The sequence below is a fragment of the Asterias amurensis genome, chromosome 15 (genome assembly GCF_032118995.1).
Source record: "Asterias amurensis chromosome 15, ASM3211899v1".
Taxonomy (NCBI): domain Eukaryota; kingdom Metazoa; phylum Echinodermata; class Asteroidea; order Forcipulatida; family Asteriidae; genus Asterias; species Asterias amurensis.
Window position 1 is genome coordinate 3,670,207 of NC_092662.1, and position 26,169 is coordinate 3,696,375.

A 26,169-nucleotide genomic window follows, 5' to 3' on the forward strand; every position below is an offset into this window, starting at 1 on the left:
TTTTGATATTAGTTGGCCTCATTCTCCGCCTGATGTTATTTTCATATACAAATTCTCTGCCTGATATTATTTTCATATAAAAATGCACAAAGGATTTTTAATGAACTGCCTTGGTGTCGGTGTTTTTATTTTTTTTGGGGGGGGGGGGGCATGAGGGGTCATGTTTTTTTCCCGTTTTTCCATATTTTGTTTCTTTTCTTGTTTTTGGTTGTAAATAATAATACATTGTATGTGTCCCCTTGTGTTCGTTGGATTGAGTATAGGGGCCTAGACCCACCCCAGAGACCTGGGTACTTTTAGTCACTTTCGCGTTTTTAAAAGCAGATATAGGCATAATCCTCCTGATAGTGCACCAAGAATTGGTGTACCTCCACTCAAACAATAAAAGGGTAAAACAAACAAGTGCTCAAATTACATCCTGGTTGCTTGGAAATTCATCGAATTTGATGTCAAAGAGCAACTTGAAAAGTTCATAAAAACCCAATCACTTTCTGCGCTGGCTCTACAGGTCGTCTGCGCACTAAGCAACGGCATACTGTGTACAAATTGACGTCACGCTTTGTCATGCAAAACGTACAGCCAAAAAATCGATAGCGAAGAACGAGAAAAAAAACGTAGAAAATAAAGTGTGCTGCACATTTTACGCACGGAAAGTATTGCGTACTGCTGAATTTACTACGAAAAGTCGTGTTTTAAGTGTTGATTTTTGGCTGGAACCTCGCTAAATATGGGCAAGAAAGGGAAGGTGGAGGATGGTGAGCCGCTGACTCCACGGGAGGACGGGGAGAAATCGAAATACGGTAAGTTTAAGGTGTTTTTCTTTGACGTGAACTGGTGGTATTTTTTATTTTGTGTGAAAGTTGTCTGGCATTAGCGCGCATGGCGGGTGGTGGGGAGCTAAGCTGTCATTTCTCCCCTGCACACTCTGCACTCTCTGCCGTCTCATTACTCATGAAGCCGGTCATTGCATTCTATAGACTGGGTCGAATTACTTCTTCTAGAAACAGAAGCTCCCACACGACGGGGAGAGTTTGTAGAAGAAGGGTCCAATGTCTGAACTCTGCTGAGATAGTTCCATGGTTGGATGCGGTGTATTAAAAAAACTAGTTGCGATAATCACAGAGGAATAAATTTATTACTCCATGCGATAACGTAACCCTCCTGCCGACGGCATAGCCGGAGGGTTACGTTATCGCAACTATTAAAAAACATGAAAGAGGTTCAACAGTTTAACTTTTGTCTCGATCGATGTGTATACTCACACAGACCTTCCTAATATTACTAGCCATTCTTTTGTAGAATGTAAAACAATTGTAAAACATTATGGATACAATTAAACTTATGACAAATGACTTAATAATATATAGTAAAACAATTTTAACAATAGTGAGTTGAGTGAATGAAAGGATGATATTTAACTGTTTAATTATTGTTTTGTGGTGTATTAATATTTTAGATTAAATGTGCCATACATTCAAGACGACTTTAAATTTTCACTTTAGCCTAAATTATCAAATTCCTATCTGTATCAAATATGATGTCACACAATCAACATTTTTTGAGGGGAACTTTACCTGTAGTGTAGGGATGCAAACCCATGCAGGACCAATAATAAATCAGACATTTTTCTGAGTTTAGTTAATTGGCCCAGATTAAGTAAATAAATAAAGACAGGTTTGCTGTTGTAAGATTTGCTATAGCAAAACTGTCTGTATTTATTTACTGATATCATTTCAACTGGGTGGCCCTTTAAAGACAATGGACACTATTGGTTATTGTCAAAGACCATTCTTCTGACTTGGTGTATCTCAACATACGCATAAAATAACAAACCTGTGACAATTTGAGCTCAATTGGTCGTTGAAGTTGAGAGATATAAATGAAATAAAAATCACCCTTGTCACACAAAGTTGTGTGCTTTCAGACGCTTGATTTTGAGACCTCAAATTCTAAACTTGAGGTCTCAAAATCAATTCGTAGAAAATTACTTCTCTCTCGAAAACTACGTCACTTCAGAGAGAGCCGTTTCTCACAATATTTTATACTATCAACCTCTCTTCATTACTGGTTACCAAGTGAGGTTTTATGCTGATAATTTTTTTGAGTAATTACCAATAGTGTCCACTGCCTTTAAAGTTGCCACCTGCAAAGTCAGCCCCTGCAAATAAAGTTGCCCCCTGAAAAGATTACAAAATTGTTTTTTTTTGCGTCAAAAATATTTGTTAATGTCAATAGAAGCGTGAAGAGCCAGTCCTCACCAGGTTGTAATGACCTTGGCTAGTCACTGTTAATGGACCTTGCCTTCAGCCTGGTCCATTAACAGCATGAACGCTCAGCCACCAACCTTCATTATCAGTACTGTTATTGCCTAATTGAAAAGCTAATAATGCATGGTACTAGAAACAAGTAAGGCTGCTGTAGCTTAGCAGTCACAAAAACAAAAGATAACTCTCTTTTTTTTGTCAGTAGTGGTGGCTCTGCTGAGGAGAATAGCTGGCTTGCCCAGGAACAAAATCACAAAAACATAATGCTATTTTAGGAATAAGCAAATTTGAGAATTTAAGATTTTAAAATTAGAGAAACAGGTTTACTTAAATTACAAATCAAATAAAAATTAAGCATTGAATGAAAAACATTATTTCAAACCTTTTCTTGTGTATGTTGGATTTAAACAGTGGTATTGACACAATTGGTGATTGATTTATGTTCAGAATCATCAATATGCACAAAATAATAGCAGATCCAGGACTGAAATTAAGGGGGGGGGGTGATCCACAGACCGCATGGGTTTTAGCTCACAATATTCACTGAACCAGATGTCACTGTGCGTTCCAGATTAAACAAGTTTCAGAGTCAAAACGAGAACAAACTATTCACACAGTTTTAATTGTGTGAACAGTTTTCTAAACTGTTTTTTTTTCTTTCTTTTTTTCTTTTTCTTTACAAGCACTCAGAGAAGATAAAATCCACTTTGTCTAACAAATGGGTTAAATCCCACTTCAATAGGCCTACTCAATATAATACTTAAAGATATTTTTCAGACTTGAAGGCAACTAAATTAGGGCCTATAAACATATTAGACTGTTATTGAAAAACACAAGATAAGTATATCTTGTGGGGTCAAGAGTTTACTAGCACGACATGCTAAAATTGAGCTCAGTGTCAATTTGGAGCCATTGTACAGACCCTAGAGATTAATTAAAGCTACTCACACAGTATTTGTTCAACAAGTAGCTTTGGTTTGCAATATAAGAGCGTTCAATATAAAAGCGTTCAATAGGTTATGTACACACATAATACAAAGTTCATGCATATATTTACAGTCTAACAAGACACTATGTCTCAATTTTGGTCGTTTCTTTTTTCCTTTGAGTGCAAATTGTTGTGAAATTGGTGCAAATATGTCATCTATTCAAAATATTTTCCTACCTAATTTTTGCACAATCCAATTTTTGTTTAGGATTGAAGATTTTTTTGTAAATTTTGAAAATCCATTTTTAACACAAAACTAGACACTCTTAGGAACGATACAGAGTTGTAAGAAACACAAATCGTGAAGATTACAGATTTACATAAAACTTACACGGTCTAATTGATGATGATAGTAGAAAACATCCCTTGAAATATTTCTGTCTTTAAAAATTACATATCTGATGAGAAATAAATAATCTAACTTTGCGTTTGGAGTTTATCGCTCAGTGAGCGTTTTATTCATTTTTATTTTGGCATCGATGCAATGCAAAATTTATAATCGGTTTTCACTATTCTCTCGTGACCCAGATGGCCGATCGATCTCAAACTTCTACAGGTTTGTCAATTTATATGGTGAATAACTTAAAGTGTTTGCACTGCCAGCAACTGTTTTGTTAGCAAAAAAACAGTTCTGTGTAATGTTCCTTTAAGAGTTTGTCTGTTGAAATACTCCCTGCTGTGTATACAATGAAATTGAAAAAAGGTGAAATGTATAAAGTGAAATTGGTCACCATGGAGATGTTTGTTTAATAGTGACTCCGTGTACAGAACCTTGATTAACATATCACTCCCCCCCCCCCTTATAACAAAATAACCATTATATAACTCTCGCTAATAAGATAGAACCTATTGCAGCTGCGCTTACAGGGTTCTTTTCTTTACCATGACAACTGTGAAACCCTTTGTTAGAAAACAAGACACTATATTAATGAGAACATTTTTTGTTGTATTATCTAATGCAGTCAATCCAATTGTGAAGGGGCATCTGATATGCTGTCCTCTTCAGTCTAAAAAGTAAGCAGGACATGTCCCCCCCCCCTTCGCCCCCACCGACAATTTTGTTTTTCTCTTCTTCTTTTTTCTACAACAAAAAATACAAATTTGTTACAAATTACAACCAGAAAAGATTACCCCCAAAATATTGCACTACATAAAAGGACCATAATCATGAATTAATGTAATAAGTGTATCATGGAGTACACATTATTTCTATTAACCAATGTGGTAACAATGGCTAATGAGAAATAGACAGGTTGACACGTGGATAACCCTTCCACCCAAAACCTATAATGAGAACATTTTATGAACGCAAATGTGTTAAAAGGACCACAATATAATAATGTAATAAGTGAATCATGGAATACATATTATTTCTATCCTCTTTAATTCCTAATGAACCAATGTGTTGATAATGGCCTATGAGAAACAGACAGGTTGACATAATGTCACACTATAACCCTTTCACCACTCTACATAAAACCTAACGAGAACATTTTATGAACGCAAATGCGTACTCTAATTAGGCAGCATTAGGCACGACACTAATGGCTCCATTATTAAAATCAACACATGTTGCAGTTTGTTGTTTTTTTCTGACATATTTAATGTCCAGCTGGAACAAAAATGCCAACAAGTTATCTTTGCTCTTTTGCAAAGTACACCTTTGGTTTTTGGAAGTTCGATTGTTTTTTTATTCTGATAAAAAAATTAGAACATTTTATTAACGCAAATGCGTACTCTAATTAGGCAGCATTAGGCACGACACTAATGGCTCCATTATTAAAATCAACACATGTTGCAGTTTGTTGTTTTTTTCTGACATATTTAATGTCCAGCTGGAACAAAAATGCCAAAAAGTTATCTTTGCTCTTTTGCAAAGTACACCGTTGGTTTTTGGAACTTCGATTGTTTTTATTCTGATACAAAAATGTAAATTGTGTACACAATAAAACTAACATCTGCAAATTTCAATTTCAAAAGATTTGTGTTTTTGAGATATCGCCAAAAATCTGGAGCGAATAATATGTTCATGCATGAAGAATAATCCCTTAATAGCAATAATTTGAGTGAGAAGCGTTAGGCCTATGCTGGTACGCTTCATAGATTAAAAAATGTTTGCAGAAAAACATTTATCTTTTTACTTTAAACCACACTTCTCCCAAGTGAGTTTGTTTCTCAAAATGCTTTCGATCAGTCTCTGCTGTAGGTTTCTAACCATAGTTTTGTTTTTTTGCCTACAATTTTAACAGTGATTACAAAACGTATACCTTCCCAAAATTCGGCTATATTGACCTGACAATCAAAGTCTCAAATCCTTACAAAAACAGATTTTAAATTTGATCGGTAGTATTTTTTTTTATATTATTTTTATTATTATTATTTTATTTGCCATAACAGTACAACAAAAAATACATTGACAATATACCCCGAGATGGGCAAGGGTCAACAAAAGCAAATACATACTATGATCCGTAGATCTGTTGCCCCACATCTGGGGTACACAATAAAATTAATATAGATTTAACAGTACACAAAGCATAATAAAAGCAGATAACTATTTCAAAGTGAAATGTTTCTCAAAATGTGTTCTATCGTTTGTAGCTTTCTAACCAAAAGTTGTTATTGTCGTTAAATTTAAGAGTGATTACCAACTGTACATTAATTATAATAATAAAGACTTGTATTACGCACATTTATCCACCCTGCTGCTGGGTGTTCAAGGCACAATAAAACCAAAAACCTTCCAATTAAAATCCGCCTAGGACTTGTACCATCAGAGTGTCAATCCTTACAAAAACAGATTTCAAATTTGATCTGTAATAATATTATAAGAAAGAATTAGTGGTAGATGACACATGATATTTTAACCTGTGTGTTGGCCTTTATTTATTAGCTCTACACAGGGTCATATTTATGAGTGTTGTGAGTTACTATTGATCCCCACCATTGACAACCCAAAGCATGCTTGCTCAGGACCCCATTGTTGCTTAGCCTTGTTGCTAAGCAACAGGGAAACCGATGTAAACTGTTGCCTGTGTAGAACAGACATATTGTCAATAGCGGCCATTGTGTTTGTGGGTGCTTCACTACCAGCTTCAGTATCAGCTTGTAACAGGTTGTTCTGCTATAAGTCTAAATATGTATGACACCCTTTCAACAATGCACATAATTTTCTTTAGCATGTAGAAGCAGGGAGGATTAAAATAATTGCATGAACAGGAAGATCTAGGCGAGAGCAGGAAATGTAGCAAAAGGGAACAGAGAGGAGATCCAAGATTGAATGTTACATTCATATACCAATTTCTCTATGTAGGCCCCTATAGGATTGGAAAAACTATGTTATTATAACTGAGAAAATAGATTTCTCTACGAATTGGAAAAATTATGTGTAATTGTTGGAAACTGAGTAACATCAAAAAGGACCTGTGGTATAATTATGTTGTAATATAAATAATGTCATAAATAAAATAATAAAATAATATTTATCAACTTGATGTTTTGACCCTAGCAGAGTCTTTCTCAAAGGCTAAATGATAACACAACAAACATGAACAGGTGTAAAGTCTAACAGGGGCTGTCAGGTAGAAATACATAAATGCAGAGAGAAAGGGGGCAGACAGAAGTGGGAATTAGACAGGGGGAACAATGAATATGGAGACAAAGGTGTGGAGGGGCTGGTTTAATTATCATAATAGTGGCAATTTATAATGTGCCATGTCTGTCTAAAAGACACTCCTGGCGCAGGAGAGATGCAGAATGTCCACAAGAAGTGGTTTTGATGGTTTAGTACCGATGCTTTTGATTGAGTGAATGATTTGATGTAGGGCTTTTAAATTAAGACAAAGTGAACAGTAAAAAGAGGGAGAACAAGTAATGAATGATGTAGACTAGAAAGATAATAAATTCACAATGCATTTATAATAGTTTCAGTCTAGAAACTCATTAATAAACACACTGTGAAAGTCTGTTCTCCATTGGGAAACCTAAACTTATTTGCATAATAAATTAAGTTACATACGTGGGCCTGTCCATACTTATGTGGCCATATGGTGTGACACTTTTATGTAAATGGGCGACTAAAATATAAAAACAAGAGATTTTTGTCAAGCTTGTTTACCATGCACATTCCACATCTTTTTAGGATTTTTCTTTACTTCAAGATTTCCATTCAGACAGATAATCAAAATAACAATAACAAAGAACAGTGTGGGGAGAATCGGAAAAATATCAATTAAGTTTTTGTTTTGTATTTTAGTAATAACTGAGGATAATTTTTTTTAATGATTTTTTTTGTAACATGAGCATGTTGGACAGACATTTCATACATAAATTGTGAGAAAGGGATACAAAACATTAACAGATCGCCAACATTCTTACCCCTTACAATTAATTCAGATCTTGAACATAAGCTCATTCTTTTTATTTTTTATTCTGTCTTCTTTACAGGAAATGCCAAGAAATACGATCCAACATTTAAGGGACCAATCTCAAACAGGTGAGACACAGGTTTTTCATCATCAGTCACAATATTTACAGGGATGATAAATTTCAGACTTTTATAGATAGATAAAAAATGATTGATTTTCTTGATTATATTTGTTTGAATGTTTCAGAGGATGTACAGACGTAATTTGCTGCATCTTGTTTCTGGCATTCATTGGTGGTATGGGAGTTGTAGGCTACTTTGGTAAGTAATGCAGGATCTGCCCAATTATAATTTGAATAATTAAGATGAAAGAACAAATGCCCTGAATTGAGAATATTGAGAAAAAAAATTACATTTTTTCAGCTTTGGCAGTGGAGTCCAAACTAATTGAATTAAGGATGTGTTAAAAAAAAGAACACGAAATTACACTTTTTTCAAAGACCTTTTTTTTGGGGGGGGGTAAATCAAATTAACAAACTTTGGAAATTGTTACAGAATATACTTTCTGTTTGATCCTGTTTTTCACGAAAGGTAACTTAAATTTGTTTTGTATTTGTAAGTGCATGAAGTGGGTGCTAAAGTCAAAACTCTGACATACTTTTTGTTGTTTGCTTTTAAATTGTTTGCAATCAATGAATTTTTTGGGCAGTTGTTCCTGCTACATCTGGCCTTACATGCCGGCACTCCACCAACTCAGTTAACTTGCATTATCCTTGCATTATCCTTAATAGTTTATTTGTCAATTTCCGTGTGCAAGGGTGCCAACCAATAGCACAACCTTTAACTGCAATCAAACTTAGAAAATTTAATTTAGTTAACGTAATAATTGCATCAGGAAAAGAAAAAAAACTGAACTTGATACTATTCAATCCTGGGCACTGAAATAATAAGTTATGTTTCTTTGTTTGTAGCTTACAGAGACGGTGATCCATTGTCGTTAGTTTACCCCACAGACTCAAGGGGCCAGATATGCGGAGTCTCAACAGCTGTCAAGTAAGTTCAAATCTCATTTATACATTTTTATTTCAAATTATTTAAATTCATGGTAAGTAATTGTAGTTTGAATCGTGGGTCCATCCACCCCCCAAGTCCACTGGTCGAAGAAAGGTGTTCCTTAGGCGGACACCGGCGCTATACTAAGTATTCCTTATTAATATTATGTATTATTTGGTGAATCAATTTTGTGTCTCGATCTCTTTCATAGAGATAAACCATATCTGATGTTCTTTGATCTTCTGACGTGTTTGTCGTCTCCGTACACTACGTTACTAGAGTTCAAATGTCCTACAACACAGGTAAGTCTAGATTACAGGGACATTTATGGCTTAGTTTGTAAATACTGCCAGTAATTATCAAGATCTTGAACTGAATTGTGTAGACTGAGGACTTCACTGGTAAACTTATTATATTCTATGGCTCTGCATACATCCAAAACAAGAGCCCAGTATTTGGGGTGTTGAGTTAAATGCCATATAACGCTTGATTTTTTTTATGCAAGTCGCCAGACACACAAGGCCTGAGACCACTTCAAGGTGTACGACTACAATCAACCATTTTCCCAGGGGCCGTTGCCACCTACTCCTGTGGCTACAGTCCATACGGATGTAGGCTTGGGTACCATCCATCAAATGCCTGGCTGGTAGAGCAGAAAGCACTACCAACTTGATTTTGTGAGAATGAGAAAATAGTTACAGTTAAAGAATTGCATTCAATTCCTGACATGATTTGCATAAAATGAAAATTAAAAGAAAATAATACCTCCCCCAAAAAATAAAAATAAACAAAAAAATAAAATAAACAATGACAAATTAATACAAGTTTAATAAATTGTGTAACAAATAATATTTTTTTCATGTTACTTGTGTTTGATAATTCTCTAGATCTGTGTTTCTGCATGTCCCAGTGAGACCTACGCTCCATACTCACAGCTTGTGGTTGCAACAGTTCTACCTGCGTTAATCGAATGGGATAAGTTCATATGTGATTACGACTTTGATCCGGAAACGGAATACACCACAGGATCCTACGTAAGTTGTAAAATTCTATCATTGCAATAGTTCTGTTTTAATTTCACATTTATTTTATCATATTTAAAGCCTGCATTGTTTGGATCATAAGAAAAACTGTAGTAGTAAACTTGCAGGTAAGAGTAAGACCACTAAAAAAAACTTTTTTTCAAAAAGCATTGGCTCTGAGAAGAACGGTGCACTTTGCTTGAGCATTTTAATAATTAATAATAAGTTCGGGGGGCTGATCATCCTAACTTGCAGCTAAGAGCTGAATTGCGAAGGATTAGGCAGGCATGCAAGGGCGCCTTTGGCTGCCAGCCACATCAACCCATTATGACCACGGAGCACAGCCAAGATCGAAAGTGTTTGATTTTTTCCCGAGGGAGGAAAACCGAATGGTCTGGGAAACCCTCATGGCACAGCAGAGAATCAACGCACAACTCAACTCACATATGGCTCCGGCCGGGAATCGAACCGGGTCACCTTGGTGAGAGGCGAGCGCTTTACGCACAAGCCGACTGTGCCACCCTTTCCTGAAGACAAGCAGAGCGCACTGTTTGAAATGTCAAGACCTCATCAGTTCTTCGCAGAGCCTACACTCGCAGAGCCTACACTTATCCCAAAAGAGTTTTATATGGCATGGAATGCACTGGCAACTTTGCTTGTAGAGTTTTTCTTATAATCTTGTTAGCGATATTAAAATCATTTGGCGATATGAAAACCGTTCACACTACAAATACCTCTGTACAAACTGGCTCTTTGGTTTAAAGGATACAGCACTTTTTTTTTTTTTACCCAGACACCGATGTGGGTTAGCACTGTATACTCAGTACTTTCCGGAGTCCTGTGAAAAAATATCACAGGCATGTTTCTCAGGTGGGATTCGAACCCACGACCCTTGCAATTCTAGAGCAGTGTCTTACCAACTACACTACCGACGTTCAGTTTTGTTTGGTTTTGTTTTTCTTCCCACATACAGCAAGGAAATGATGGACTTGCAGCAATGTTCAATGATGAGAAATGTGCATCTTACTACTTAAAGAGCACCCCATGTAAGTTCTTTTGACAAATGCTTGCAAAGGGTTCTCTTACCGCGGAGTAGATTTCAGGAGACTTCTCAGTTCTGGAAATGAACTGTCCTGCTGTTTAGAAAATCAGCAGGAGCTGCTACCATTGCTTTATTTTAGTGGATCATTATTAACTTCAATCTACCGCAGATTGAGACTTATAGCAAGAAAGCTCTCTAAAGAACAAAATCTACGTGGCAAACCATTTTATTGATACCTCGCTTTGCAATGGCTCAATACTCATATAAAAAAGAAGACCACTGTTCAAATCCTGAAATTCTGATTTCTTATTTGTTTGGTTGAAAATCTTTATGCGTTTCTTGTTTGGTTTTGATTGTTACAGACGCTGATCGCTGTGTTCCATCGTTCCTCGTTGATTCTGCCAGCACTGTGGCAAGCGCCTTCTCCGACAATGAAACGATTCAATCATCGGCATCAGGTTCCTTCAACAGCTCCACTGCTTACGATCTCTTCTCCGAGTAAGATACCAACAAATCTTCACCAATATCTCTTAACAAAGCATTTATAAAATGTTCAACTTTTTTCTAGTTTGTGAAACGAGTTTTCTTTTCCAGACAAATACTGTGAAAGTTTTGCCATTACAGCTGTTTAATAGGTTTTTTTCCTTCTTTTTGTTCTTTTTCCAACATTTAAAAAATTCAATATTCCTCATGTTAGATTTTGTATTTAGAAGTAGTTCATCTCATTAGGATTATATAAGTTTTGCTTTCATTGTTTGCACTATCTTCATGATAATACCATGAAGTGACATCTTTGGACATTAAAATTTTGTTATTGGCAACCATCAGACAAACTTATAAGAACCCTTTAATTTAGCACAAAAAGAAGAAAATAAAAGTCTATAACCGTATATATGTATACTAGCCCAGACCTGATACTTCATATAGGCAACAAAAGGCAATCCATGCCCCCTGGTCATGCCCCCTGGTCATTGCCTTGGTGCCCTTGAAATGCTCCAGTAGAAACTTTTTCATAGGGTGCCCCGTACTGAGGACAAAATGACTTGGTGCCCTTTCAAAAACGAAGCATACAGTTCTACTATCTAAAAATCTAGTTAAGCTATCTGGCACAGGATGTGCTAATTAACTTTCCCTGATGAGTTTGTTTTATTACAATGTTTTTTTCTTGAGCGCAGCAAAGTTTCATGGAAACGTGACTTGTGTAGGCATATTGTTGATCCCTACCAATTATAGTTCTACACCTGTTGGCTTTTATGAACAGTCTTGGCCAGATAACGTGCATTGGCCTGAGAACGTGCCAACGAAAAAGATTGCCATTTGAATTCCTTCTACAGCTAATTATAACTCAGCTGTGACATTACTTGAACACCCCTTGCATTTGAGTTCAAACTCAAACAGAGGCCAAATTTAAAACAAAAACATGTTTAGCGTGCTCCTTTTGTTCTTTCTTTCTTTTTCAACCGAGAAAAAGGAAATATTTTAACAATAACAGACGAAGAAAAAAAAATCGAAAAGGAACAAGGCAAAGACCAATTACGATTGCAACAAGAATTTTATCGCATTATTTGGTCTTTTGCGAACCAAATTTACAATGTATAGTTCAGATTTACCACCATGAAGTTCAACCTCTCTTGTTTGTTGTTTTTCCTTTGTTTTGACGTAAAATCTTGTTTTGCCGTTTCCTCCTTAGTGCTGCCAGCCTTCTACTGACATTCTCCTCGCTTGTTGAGATCTTGTTTGAAGATGTTATCAACTCTTGGTACCTCATTGTTGGGTGAGTGCATTACAACAAACTTATCTTTTTATGCTGAATATCCTTGACGTTGGAAATTGTTTGTGTACATTGATTTATGCATTTTTGCTGTGAATTGTTCAGAAAAGTACGGTATTATATATCCGTTTCAGATGTACGTTCTTATATTTCTTATTTATGTGTTCAGAATAAACAGGGTTTGCATGCATTTCACATTCAAGAATGGCTATGTAGAATAAATGTTGTGTGAAAAACCCTAATGTTTTCTTTGTACACTTTAGGGGGAGGGAGGGTTTTTTGTACTGAAAAGTGTATGGTCTGTACGCTTGTGAAAATGTTGATAATTGTGAACGGCCCCTTAATTTTGTGGGATGATTTGATCTTGTCAGGGGTCTTGGAATTGGAATGCTTCTCTCGCTTCTCTTTATCATCGTGATGAGATGGTTGGCCGGTATCATCACGTGGCTTACTCTACTGGGTCTTCATGTCCTGCTTGGACTCGGTAAGCTGCAGCTTCTCAAATAATTTCTTGCTTAGCAGAAAAAGTTGTTTAGGATAATTGTTTTTCAGAAAAAAACTATTTACCTCGGTCGTGACACTTTTGTCCCTGAGCAAGACACTTAACTATAATTGCTTCTCTCCACCCAGGGGTAAATGGGTGCCTGTGAAGGCGGAGATGGTTCTTGTGATTGATTTAGCTTTCGGTTTGCTTATTTGTCAGCACAGGCTGTATACTCGCCAGGGAGCTGAGATGGTTAAAGGAATTAATTAAATCGCCCAGTGACCAGGGGTTCTAATGTTGGAAGCGCTTAGAGGCTTGGTGTACAACGCGCTATATAAAAACCATTTTTATTGTTATTATATTATTAATATTTGACGATTTCTCACAATTCTTCACCAGGTTTGTATTGTTGCTGGCAGCAGTATACAAGCTTAGAAGGAGTGGACGGAGCGGACGCAGCCCTGACTTTTACAACTAACCTCTCAAGTTATCTGCGGCTGCAAACAACATGGCTGGTGTTTGGTAAGCTCTCTGCCTGCTCTACCTTAACCCACTAATAAAAGTAATAACAATAATATTACTTATACCATGCATTTTCCATATTTAAAATTATCAATTGTTCCTTTACAATGAGACAAATTAAAATACCAAAAAACTACATACTGATCTTAAAAATTCATAGCGATAGCAAACAAACATCTACAAAAGTAAACGAGTTTGTACAACGCACCCTCAAGAAAAGTATTCTGAATTTTTTTTAAGTTAAAGCCAAACCAGCCAAGGACTATTAATTGAATTTGATTTGCCTTTATTAATTCTTATTAAAAATTGCCTGCAGTTATTTTGTATGTTTTGCATAAGATGTGACATTGTTAGCCCTTCATCATAATTGAATCCTTTCCCTTGTGATACTATTACAGGAATCATCCTCGCTGTGTTACTGGTCATCTTGCTTCTCACCACCCTGTGTCTCTTCAATCGTATCCGTGTTGCTATCGCACTCATCAAAGAAGCTAGCAGGTAACCATCCTGTCTATAAGATACACAGTTAACACAGCACTGCGACCTTACAAAGATCATGCTGATCACTAGTTTACACCTAGACCAATGCCGACAAAGCAGTTCTATTTGCGTATGACTGTACTTTTTAAGAAACGCTTATTTCTTTATTGGTATAGTTTTATTTAATTGTGCATTTTCTAAACTTTTTTTTTTTTTTTTCGAATTGAATGTTTGAAGCGCTTGGGCGCCTTTTTAGGCGGATTCTGTGCTCTAAAGATCTGTTAATTATCTTTATTAACCATATGTTTTGTATCTTCTCTTTTTTAACTCCAGAGCTGTTGGGAAGATCATGTCTACATTACTCTGGCCGATCTTCCCATACCTTCTCCAGGCTGGAATCTTCACAGTTTGGAGTACCATCGCTGTGTATCCTTTGAAATTAAATCATCGTGAGATGGATAAAATAGGTTTGTAGATGAGAACACGCCATCCTTCTTGAAGGCACTGCAGCCCGTGTCACGAAACGCTAGGATTAATCCTAATCTCGAGTTTGGATGAGCAACTCGTCCTAACTTGGGATGGGATCAATTTGTTCTAAGGTCTATAGATAAGGAACTGCACTCGTTTTAAGTCTTAAGATTAATCCTAAGTTAGGAAGAGTTTGGTGAAATCGAAGACTGGGCACCTTTTAGAATTGTCGAAGACCAGTATTCTCACTTGGTGTATCTCAACATACGAATTGAATAACCAGCCTGTGGAAATATAGACCCTTCTGGTCATCAAAGTTGCAAGAATATAATCAAAGAAGAAAAAAACCTTGTTGCACAAATTTGAATGCTTTCAGATGTACAATAAAAGGCTTCAGGCCTGAAACCTTTTAATATTTAAGTAAGAAATAACCTTTTTTTCTCAAAAACTATTTAACTTCAGAGGGAACAGTTCCTTACAATTCTAAGTCCAATTACCAAAAGTGTACAGTGCCTTTAAGGAAAGGGCTAAGCAAATTTAAATTAGATAAATTGAAGGAAAAACATTTGGTGAAAAAAGTTATGCATTCCTTGACGTTGCTTTTAAAGGTTCTTGGCGACTTCCCATCAAGCCATGTATACAGTCTCAATGGATGACGATGACACTGTGGCACCAGCTAACAATGACTCATGTGACATTGCGGTAAGTTGCATCACATCAGGGACGAAACGTCCTTCAACACGTCAAAGTCACTTCTGAAGTCCCACTTATTTAAGGAGGCCGCCCATCCATGAATTATTAACTTATTCTATCCCTCAATTTATTCTAGCGCCTTTGAGAAAACTTTTGATTTAGGCGCTGTATAAATTTGTTTCATGATCTCTTTTTATGATGGCAATTTTTGTTATAGCTTTGCTTATGGGCACATAAAATTATGTATCCCTTTGTTTGGTGCTTTAGTAATTTTTATTGTGCTTCAATTTTAAATTTCAATGATCGAATGCTGTATTTGGTGTCGTACATGGTATTCCAAATAGATAATATTAGTGATAGTGGCTTCTTATATAACGATGCACAATCACTCAGTGAAGCTCAAGGCACTCTGACAGACAGCATCTTTCCTGCAAGATACGTGTGACTCTAATTGAATTATGAGATTTTCTCCTGTTACATGTAACAGTTTAGAAGATGCAAGTAATAGTTAATGGCCTGACGTTTTGACCCTAGCAGAGTCTTTCTCGAAGGCTAAACCAGATGTTTAGCAAGATGCTGATTCCCAGTCTCTGTTCCTTTTATCCCTGCAGACGTTCTCAACCCTCTACCCCAACACCACAGCACTTTGTTCTTTCCAATCCTACGCTCTCGCCGACTATGTCTTGTACCTACAAATCTACAATCTCTTTGGCTTGTTCTGGTTGGTCAACTTTGCCATCGCTTTGGGTCAGGTCACCCTGGCGGGAGCCTTTGCGTCTTACTACTGGGCCTTTACTAAGCCTCAAGACATCCCTGCATTCCCTCTCTTCAAGTCATTCTATCGAGCCATAAGGTAGGTTTCTCAAAGGTAGTCAGGTAATGTACAGTTCAATGCCTGAAATTAAACATAGTAGATTGTTCAAGACAGTGGACACTATTGGTAATTGTCTCAGACCAGTCTTCTCAATCAGTGCATCTCAACATATGCGTAAAATAACAAACCTGTGAAAATTTGAGCTCAATCCGTCGCTGAAGTTGCGAGATAATTATAATGAAGAAAAAACACCTTGTCACACGAAGTTGTGTGCTTTCAGATGCTTGATTTGGAGACCAATCTGAGGTCTCTAAATCAAATTTGTGGAAAATTGCTCCTTTCTCAAAAACTACGTCACTTCATAGGGAGCCGTTTCTCACAATGTTTTTATACTATCATCCTCTCCCCATTATACTTGTAATCAAGAAAGGTTTTATGATAATAGTTATTTTGAGTAATTACCAATTGTGTCCACTGCCTTTAACAGTAGGTTGTAGAGTGTATGCTATTTTAAAATAATATAAGTTATTGCGCAAGTTTTTCCATATTCCACGGTGCGCATGTTGTAACGAATTTGTCTTCCAGTCTCATCTGTAACGCACAGAGTTTAAAATTTCAGAACGTTATTTTGCGACAAAAACCATGCACTCGCAAAGTTAAGAATGTAACTTGTGCACTGTTCGTATGCAGAATGGCGCATTGACACTCAAAATACGCAGAGTGCAATATGAAAGCTGGGAGTAGGTTATTGCTTTTTATACCACCCTCCAGTCCGAGCATCTGATTGGTTGATTGGGGCGTACTGGAAGATATTCTTAAACAACTGTTTTAACAGATGTTTAAACATCTGTAATGTTTACTATTGTGGTTAATGAAAGAATAATTTATTATTAATTATTAAAGTTCAAAATAAGGTTGTTTTAAATCTTACCCTTTTTTATGTGATTGCAGATACCATCTTGGTTCCATAGCCTTTGGATCTCTCATCATAGCTATCATCCAGATCATTCGCACAATGCTGGAATATACAGAAGCTAAGCTTAAAGGTACAGTCTCAATTAGTCTACTCCAACTCTTATTTCTTCATAACTTCTTTGCCCTCAGTTTGTTCCTTTTTGTTCTCAAAAATCAATTGGGCAGTTTAATTTTTTAAAGTACTTTTATGTATGTCAGATGCTAAGGATCTTGATATTTAGGGTGAGGTTCTGGCAACCTCTCACCTCTTGTATTTCTCCTGTTAATTAATTTATTTAATTTCATATGAGTAGCAATTTTTTTTTTCTTTTTTTGCTCCTTGTGGATTTGTTTAGTTTTATGTTTTTCTAATCTGTTCTTTCTGTATTACGTTTTTTTTTTTATGCAAAATTTATTTTTATTTTGTGGTAAGTGCCTTAAGGCCTAGCAAAAGGCACTATAGTACTTTTTTACTATTAGTATTATTAACCAGTAGGTTCTTCCAGCCGTTTCTATTTTTGAATGCTGTATATGTGACAGCCTCAATGCAATTTTTTGTTTCAATCTGCAATAGCAAAAACTGAATTATTTTTTATCATTGATTATTTTGTTTTTATTTTCACCAGGCAAGGAGAATCAAGTTGTCAAGTACATCTTGAAGTGTCTCAAGTGTTGCTTCTGGTGTCTGGAGAAGTTCATGAGATTCCTCAATAAGAACGCCTACATTCTTGTAAGAAACTATTTACTTGCTTAAAATAATTACTAATTCAGTCATCCTTTCATATAACAACAAATGTCTGACAAAAACAGTAGAAAACAGTAACCAACAACATATTCTTTATCCCACCTGATTCAATTTTGGTAAATTAATTTTTTGCTGTAGAAATAAACATGATTTAGTTTTATCTGTTTACAAATTGCTTATTTATCTGAAAATTGATAGATTGCTGTTTATGGAGAGAATTTCTGCACTTCTGCCAAGAATGCCTTCTTTTTATTGATGCGGAATATTCTCAGGTAAGTCAAAATTCAGTCTTCAAATAATAATAATAATTGCTCCTCACTTGCCCCGACCCCCAATATTTCAGAGTCAGGTGCTGATACTGCTTATAATTATTTGCTATACAAAACTAGAATCTGAATGCAAGATTTTCAAGTTGTTTTAACCTTGAATAGAGCATTAGATTTGTCACTACTTTTCTTTCCATTTTCCCTGACTAATGGCAGATTAATGTAATAATGATTTCCTTTATATTGTATAATATTGTTAATTTGTGTATGGGGTTGTTTACTATGTCATTGTTTTAGTTTGTCATAATCATTCTTATTGTAAGGCGCTTTTGAAAAAAATTTGTTTTGAAAATGCGCGATATAAATATCATTTAATAGATGTTAAATATTATGATTTTTTTATTTGTTATTTAGCATTATTATTTTATTGCTTTTAAATTGTTATTGTAATTTAGTCATTGGCTACCAGTTCGATTTTAATAAACCATCAATAATATTAATATTAATTTTTTATTTATGTTCACAGAGTTGCAGTCATCAATAAGCTGACAGATTTCTTGATCTTCCTTGGTGAGCTGTTTGTGGTCGGTGTCGTCGGCGTGACATCCTTCTTCTATTTCACCAATAGCATTACATGGGCATCTGATCTCATCACAGTGCCTACACTCAACTACTACTGGATTCCTATCATTGTAAGGAAACTCACTTCTATCCGTAATTTTTTTATTTTATTTTATTTTATTTGCCAACATGAAAACATCTGCAAACATGAAAAATCACATTAAAAGATCGAAGAGAACAAGCAATACACTAGTTTTAAGAAGAATACAAGAATGTTAAAAGCATTTAGCAAAGTACTGAGGAACCTGGCCTGGCCGCAGGCAGATACATACATGTAGGAAACAACCTCCAGTGGGGGTGGTACACGAAATCGTTTAGAAGCAAAACGAAAGACAGGAACCCTGGCAGGGAAAACCTATAGTGACCAAAAGTCATGCTCAAAGTGGCTGACCTATACAACTACAAGACCAAACACACCGTCCCAAGGACTATTTCTGTGTGTCACTCTATTGACGAAAGTGTAGATTTTGTTTACCAATCTACACTTTACTGTAAATTTGTTTCAAATCTACTTTCAACCATAGATTTGTTAAGCATCTACAACTGATCCTGTACAACCTGAAGTGATAATTCAACTTGAAAATGACTGTTTTACCAAAAATAACATGATGTGAAAAACTCATCTGGAAACTTGTTATATTCTAATTTCCAAAAAAAATTTCAAGTGAAAACAATTTACTTCAGGAAAAAACATCATTTTAAACAAAACTTTGTGTTGACTTTCCTCAGATTATAACGGTAGGAACCTACTTTGTCGCTAAGTGCTTCTTCAGTGTCTATGATATGGCGGTCGACACTCTCTTCCTGTGCTTCTGTGAGTATTTATTGAATAAATTTGAATACATGAATATTTAAGGTAGTGTCTATGATATTGTACTGGACACACTCTTCCTGTGCTTCTGTGAGTATTTATTGAACAAATTTGAATACATGAATATTAAATTTAGTGTCTATGATATTGTTCTTACACACTCTTCCTGTGCTTCTGTGAGTATTTATTGAACAAATCTGAATACATGAATATTAATGTGGTGTCTATGATATTGCAGTTGACACACTCTTCCTGTGCTTCTGTGAGTATTTATTGAACACATTTGAATACATGAAATGTGTTTAAAGGTAGTACACATGATTGGTGAGGACACAAAACACTGTTAAATGTTAGTCTGAAAGTTTACTGATTGAGAAGCTCGTACTAGAACTTTTTTCCCCAGAAATATTTCCATCTGAAATCGGAATAATCTTTTGAGAAGTTGAATTGAGTTTTTCTTTCTTTCGTTGTTGTTTCAGTGGAGGATTTAGAGCGCCATGATGGTTCCCCGGAGAAGCCCTTCTACATGTCCAAAGAACTGATGGGTATCGTTGGAAAGAAAAACAACTTCAAAGATGATAGAGATTAGGATAAATATGAAATTAGTCGGACATGATCCGTGTTCCTGTTGGACTTCTTCTTCTTCTGCAGCTACGCAGAAAAATACTGTGACTGGTTTTGTTGTAATTCTACCGTGCAGTCTCACCTGGACTTGTATTTTGCAACGTTTGCGTCGAGTTTTACAGCGTGTTCGTGGTAGGTTTACAGGGCGAAGCTGTTTTTAGTGGCCCTGTTAAGATACTGTGGCTGTGCGGAAGTGGTTGGCAACCTCTTTCGGCCTTTTAGGTTTAAATCACCGTCGCGGTAAGTTGACAGAGAAGTTAACAATGCATGGATTTAATTTTGTCATTTTAAAGGAAAGTTGCGGTACTTTGACAAAAATATGTTCATGGAGAACACAGCTATAGGCCTTTATCATGCAACCATCATTATGGTCATGTTCCCCATATCCAATAACAGTAATGGATGCTACTATTCACTGTACATAAAGGAACCAGACTATTTTTCCTTCCAGCCTCGGTTTCAAAACATTTATCTGAATGGGAGAAAAACAAAGATGGACGCCATTTGATAAAGGGCTATTGTCTAACACCTAAGGTTTACTCTGGCAGTGACTGTTAACATCTTGTTCTTCTAGTACTTTCATTTGCAACTTTAGCGATATTATAGACATTAATATTATGAGGCTTAAAGGTATTGTATTTTTTATTTAAAAGTGCGGTCTGATTTGAACAATCATCTTCAAGAGATTTTAGAAGAACTTTATCGAAATATCTTCTCTGAAATCGTTTATCTGTTAATTATTTTTTTTGTTTACTCCAGTATTGTAAAAATAGAGTGCTTAAGTTTGTTGCTGGAAAAGGGTATGTATTTTTACGAGGAAAAAGGGTTAAAGTATTTAGTTCGATATGAATATATATTTTAACGAATGGTTTACGTTTTACTTTTGTGCTCTCGTCTGTTTAATAGTCCCTTTATGGATCTGTTTTATTTTGTACCCATGTCTTTCTTCTAATAATATAGCATTCCTGATGTTTATTATTCAATTCAATTCAAAACTGGTTTATTTTCATGTTTATTATAGTCAGTGTCTCTAGTACCTAATATTGGTTGTTATGTGTGCTTTGTTAGACCTTAGTACTATGGTATTATTATAAAATATTATATGTAACTCTGTTCATGTGGAAATGTCACACTTTTTCCAAAATTCCACCGTTCATTGAAAATTTCTACAAACTCTTAAAACAGTTTATATTGTTCAAGCAGTGTTTCAGGGTTCAAACAGACAACTGTGAATTTTTTATGAATTTTTTATGAATTGTTATAAAGTTGGTGAAAGTTTTGAAATGAGGTTTTTCTTCCCTGTTTTGAATTTAAGCTAATAATTTCAATTTAAGTGAAGTGCTTTGCACACCGGACAAGAATGCAAAGTGGAGTTCAAGTAATAATTAACAGCAAATTATTTTTACAAAAATTCTCAAATAATTGAAACAATTAAGTGGTATGGCAATATACGTAACATAACAAACCATGACAAGAGAAACATATAATTTTTAAACCCACCATGTGAAATATTACCATACAGTTTTTGTATATATTTGAAATGTATATTTTCAATATAAGGAAATGCCTTTGGGAAAGAGTTTTAAACATTTTTAAAAGTGTAGAAGTTTAGTTTAATGGATCGGCATTATGTAAATACCTTGATTTATCCTTAAGCCGTCCTATCCTCAGCCTTGACCAATTCATTTGAGTTTAATTTGAATATTTTATTTTATATATTACGTGTTCTCCCCATTGTGTGCAGAGCTATATATGTGCAGTTTCTATGTGCACATGGCAATGTTTTTTAGCTAAGCCAGATTTAACTGTGACTGCCTCGATCACAGGGCAATCTCGGTGGTCTAGTTGGTAAGACACTGCTGTACAATTGCAAAGGTCATGGGCTCGAATCCCACCCGAGGAATATGCCTGTGATTCTTGTTCACAGAACTCGGGAAAGTACTGAGTATACATTGCTAACACACATCGATGTAGACAATGTCATAAAAACTAAGCCCTCTTAGTTTAATAGTATCAGTTGTACGTGTATGTCGTGTATGTTGATCGGCCTGGATGGCAGAGACTATTTTCTAGCATCGGACAAACCCGTTGAATGCACCACGGCACAAACAAGTAGCCTTTAACACTGTATCTTACTTTACTTATTGATCATGAAGCCTCGATTCATTTGTGCCTATATTGTTCCACTATTGTGCCTATTGCTCCACCGAGTGTACATTTTTGTAAGAAATAAAGTTTTGAAATTTCTCATAGATTTCTGATAACAAAAAGATGCACACACTTTTTGATAATGAACCCAGATTAATTGTACACTTGTGCCTATACTGCACCAATATTGTGCCTACGACTCCACTTACTGTACACTTGTGCCTGTATTGTACCTCTGATTGTACTGATTTTGTCAGAAATAAAGGTGTGAAAATTCCATTGAAATAAGTCAGTTTGTAATTTGTCCTCAATTATTGTTGGACATCGTCTTAACCAGGGTAACATTTTAGGGACGCACAATTTATTTCTAGGGGGCACTTCAGACAATGTTAGGTTTTTGTTTTTTTGTGTGTTAAACAATCGCATTTCAGTGCCAGTAATTTATTATAGTATTGGAGAAGATAATCTTCCACGAGTGTGAACACAAACTTATTGACATCAATTGAGGTGTATGCCCCCCAACATAATTCTAAAATAAACCCCCACCCGATTAAAATAAAAATGCTTTATTGAAATATTCTGAGATCTAATAAGACCAGACATTTTGAGACCAAAAACAAAGTTACACACAACTTTTGAAATTCTGGAAATAGATAAATCACTTTTTATTTACAAACTCTTATTTTAACCATAAGATACTAAAAATTACAAAATAAATAATGATATTTACAAAAAGAAACGATTACTCTTATGTTTTTGTTCAGATAAGGTAACTTTTTACAAGAAAAACACCAGCACAATTGGCTTTAAAAACAATAAAACTTTAGCATGATCAAAATGAACTTCTTCAAGTTTTAGAAGAATTATTAAGAATTATACCATATATATGTACAAGTTTTGGTTGAAAAAAAAATATCCAAAGGTATTGTTGTGACACACACAAGTGGGAAAAATAGTACTGAATGAAAAGGGTGTTCAATTTAATCAAAAGGGAAAAAATCATCTGCTTTTTTCTCATTGTAACAGCAACATTTAGTTTGAAAAACGTACCAGCCATCTCAAAAATCCAGTCTCGGTTCAAAAATTAAAACTTTTGCACAAAATATTTTTTTAATAAACAGCCATCTCAAATGTCAGCTTTTGTTTAGGTAATTATTGAGTTTCGATATTGGCCGAATTCATGTAGCCTGTAAGTACAAACATTTTGCTAAGCATGAAATTTCTTCCCTAATGAAAACAAGATTACCAACCAAATCTTAATTTGTTGCATATTGCTTGTTACCGGCATCTGTTGTTTGCTTATGAAAATCACGTGGAAATTTGGTCGGTAATTTGGAAAGAAATTTCATGCTAAGCAATTTTTTGTGCTTACAGGCTTTACGAAATTGGGCTATGGAAGGTTTATACAAGAGTTCTATATCGGAGAAGCCTCACACATGCACTGAACTTGAGGAACCGAGTCCTGCCTCACCAGCTGAAGACACAGGCAAAGTAGGGTCGTAGAAATATGGACTGGCTCCTGGGTAGTGGTAGAACAGAGGGTAACCAGCTGCCTGGTAGGCTGCCCATGGGTAGTAGCTGTATGAAGATTGTGGTAGGTACTGGGTACCAGACTGCATCTGATGAGGTGTGCTGTAGTGAGGTTTGACACAGCATGACTGAGTGCAGACTTTGAGGTACTGTGGAGGCGATGATGAAGGGGAAACATCAGAAGTCGACGGCAAGGAGTCTGGGGAACTGACTGGACGAGATGAAGTAGCTGGTTTGGTGTTGGGTCGTCGTGGGGTTGTTTGAGGTGAGGAGGACTTGGGTGATGAGGTACTGTCAACGGCTGTACATCCACGACGCCGCCTCGCACGACGGTTCTGAAACCACACCTGAAATCAAAATCAGAAATTATGGGACATTAAATACAGGTATGTATCATTGTAAGAAATCCCTGAAATACACACACGGATATGTTCTCCCAACACAGCCCCCGTTGTAGACAAATCTGTGACAGTTTGGACTCAATTGGCCATCGAAGTTGCAAGAGAATAATGAGATAAAAACACACTAGTTGCAATACGCTTTTGGAGTCTAAAAAGTGCTTCAGGTGTAAAGTTGTTTAGCCTTTGTCAAAAACTATGTAACTACATGGGGAGCCGTTTCTCACAATGTTTTGAATGAGTGGAATTTAAGGCATTCATTGGTCAGACAATTGAATATTGAATCCACCAGGCTGTTGGAAGAGACATAAAACAAAGTGTTATCTCAGCACCTTCGTATGGACAATTTTGTGAAGCATGACACTATAGTGAAGGTTTGTGGTAACACCATGTAATGGCAACCTGTAAATGAGTTGGGGTGGTTCTGAAAAGAACCGTTGGTTTCAAGTGGACGTTTACTTCTGGAGAAAGCTTGGCCAGGTTATCTCGGCACCATCATGGTATTTCGGGACAACTTTTCGACTTGAAAATGACATTTTGTGACCTACCTGAATACGTGCTTCGCTGAGTTTGATATCATCTGACAATGTGTCTCTCTCATCGATGCCAGGGTAGCGGTTGACCGTAAAGAGCTTCTCTAGACCGTCGAGCTGCTCCGTGGTGTAGTTCGTCCTTGCACGGCGTTTACGACTGCGCTTGGCACCCATGACCGGTGTGGTCATCGCCATGGCTTCGTCTTCAGGGGCGGCAGGCTGCTCCGATCGGTGAAACTCGGCTGGCGAAGCTGCCGGAACTGTGAAGCAAAAACGAAAAAGAAAACAAGTTAGTATTTGAACAAATTTTACATTACATTTTGTTATATTTAATTATAGGTTGTCTGCGATGCTGAGCAATTTTGTTTCAAAGTATATAGGGTAACATAGTTATAGTTTCCATTCTGTGTCGGTATAATTCAAAATTATTTTGTTGAAGAGGGTTATCCACTTCCACCCTCAAACCAAACTGGACAAAACTTAAATGGTTCTTTTATTATTTGTGAAAGCTCATGATGTAGTTTACTAAATGCAATGGACATTTTGGGAAATTGTTAAAGACCATAATTATCCACTTATAATATGTTTAAAAGGGGCGAATCGGTGAAAATAAGGGCTCAAGAAAAAAAATTGTTGCACAATGCGCGTTCTTCAGATAGTCTTCAGCCTTACTCGAAAACAAAGTTACTTTAAAAAAAAAGGCCGTTTCTTACAATATTTTATACCATCAACAGCTCCCCATTGCTCGTTCAAGTAAGTTCTTATGCTAGCAATCGTTTTGAGTAATTCATTACCATACTGTCCACTGCCTTAATGATCGCAGTAATCGAAATAAGCATTTTCCTTGCTCTATGAAAAGAAAACAGAACGATAGAGTGTCTCCAAGTACTACTGGACAGTAGTTTACATGAATATTTCTTTTGAAGATCGGTGCTAGTATGAACTTTACAATCAGTGAGCTTTTAGATAAATCTCGAAACTTTCGTTGACAAAGCCTAGCCCGTGTCTTGACGTTAGCAAAACCAATTCTGTAATGTTCCTAAAAATGACTAAATTATAACATGGAAACTTACTTGTTTTGACGAGTCCCAGAATATCGTTGATGGAGTGACAGCTATGAGTAGACTCGCTGGATTCACTTTGTCTACGACCTCCTTCAAGTGACATGGAACAAGACATGTTGGTCTTGGAAGAAATAACTCTGAGACTTGAAACTGGAAATCGCTAAATAACTTAATCAGAAGTTCTTGAAGACTTCAACTACACTGTTGGAAACCGTGGTAGGAATGATGTCAAGACCCAAATCTCGTCTGCTTTTTATCCACGCACCTGATCCCCGGCTTGCTTTGAAAGTCGCTTAGATCAAAGGGGATTGTATGCGTCACTGCCCATCTCGCTCTCTGAATGGCCGAATATTCGGTGACATGAGAGAGATCAAAACCTACCGATGCCGATGCGTAGAATGGGTTGGCGGTCTAAGAAAAGGCGGTGTAGTTGTATTATAGATGTACCCTTCTGAAACTATTGCCAGTCGACTCATTCATTTCGTTTATTGTCCCTTTTTAAGACACT

At 36.1% G+C, this 26,169-nt stretch overlaps 1 protein-coding gene across 1 annotated transcript; it reads left to right on the forward strand.

The window, feature by feature from the left end:
* Positions 1–608: 608 nt before the first annotated feature.
* Positions 609–22,513, forward strand: LOC139948443 (choline transporter-like protein 2). The gene is made up of 21 exons (XM_071946590.1): positions 609–800; positions 7,699–7,747; positions 7,866–7,939; positions 8,590–8,671; positions 8,883–8,973; positions 9,559–9,705; positions 10,667–10,739; positions 11,098–11,233; positions 12,426–12,509; positions 12,878–12,990; positions 13,390–13,512; positions 13,911–14,010; positions 14,326–14,418; positions 15,069–15,162; positions 15,765–16,006; positions 16,919–17,013; positions 17,548–17,651; positions 17,865–17,938; positions 18,459–18,624; positions 19,283–19,367; positions 19,844–22,513. The coding sequence occupies exons 1-21, from the start codon at positions 728–730 to the stop codon at positions 19,951–19,953; spliced, it is 2,208 nt and encodes a 735-aa protein (XP_071802691.1). The 5' UTR covers positions 609–727; the 3' UTR covers positions 19,954–22,513.
* The last annotated feature ends 3,656 nt before the right edge of the window (positions 22,514–26,169 follow it).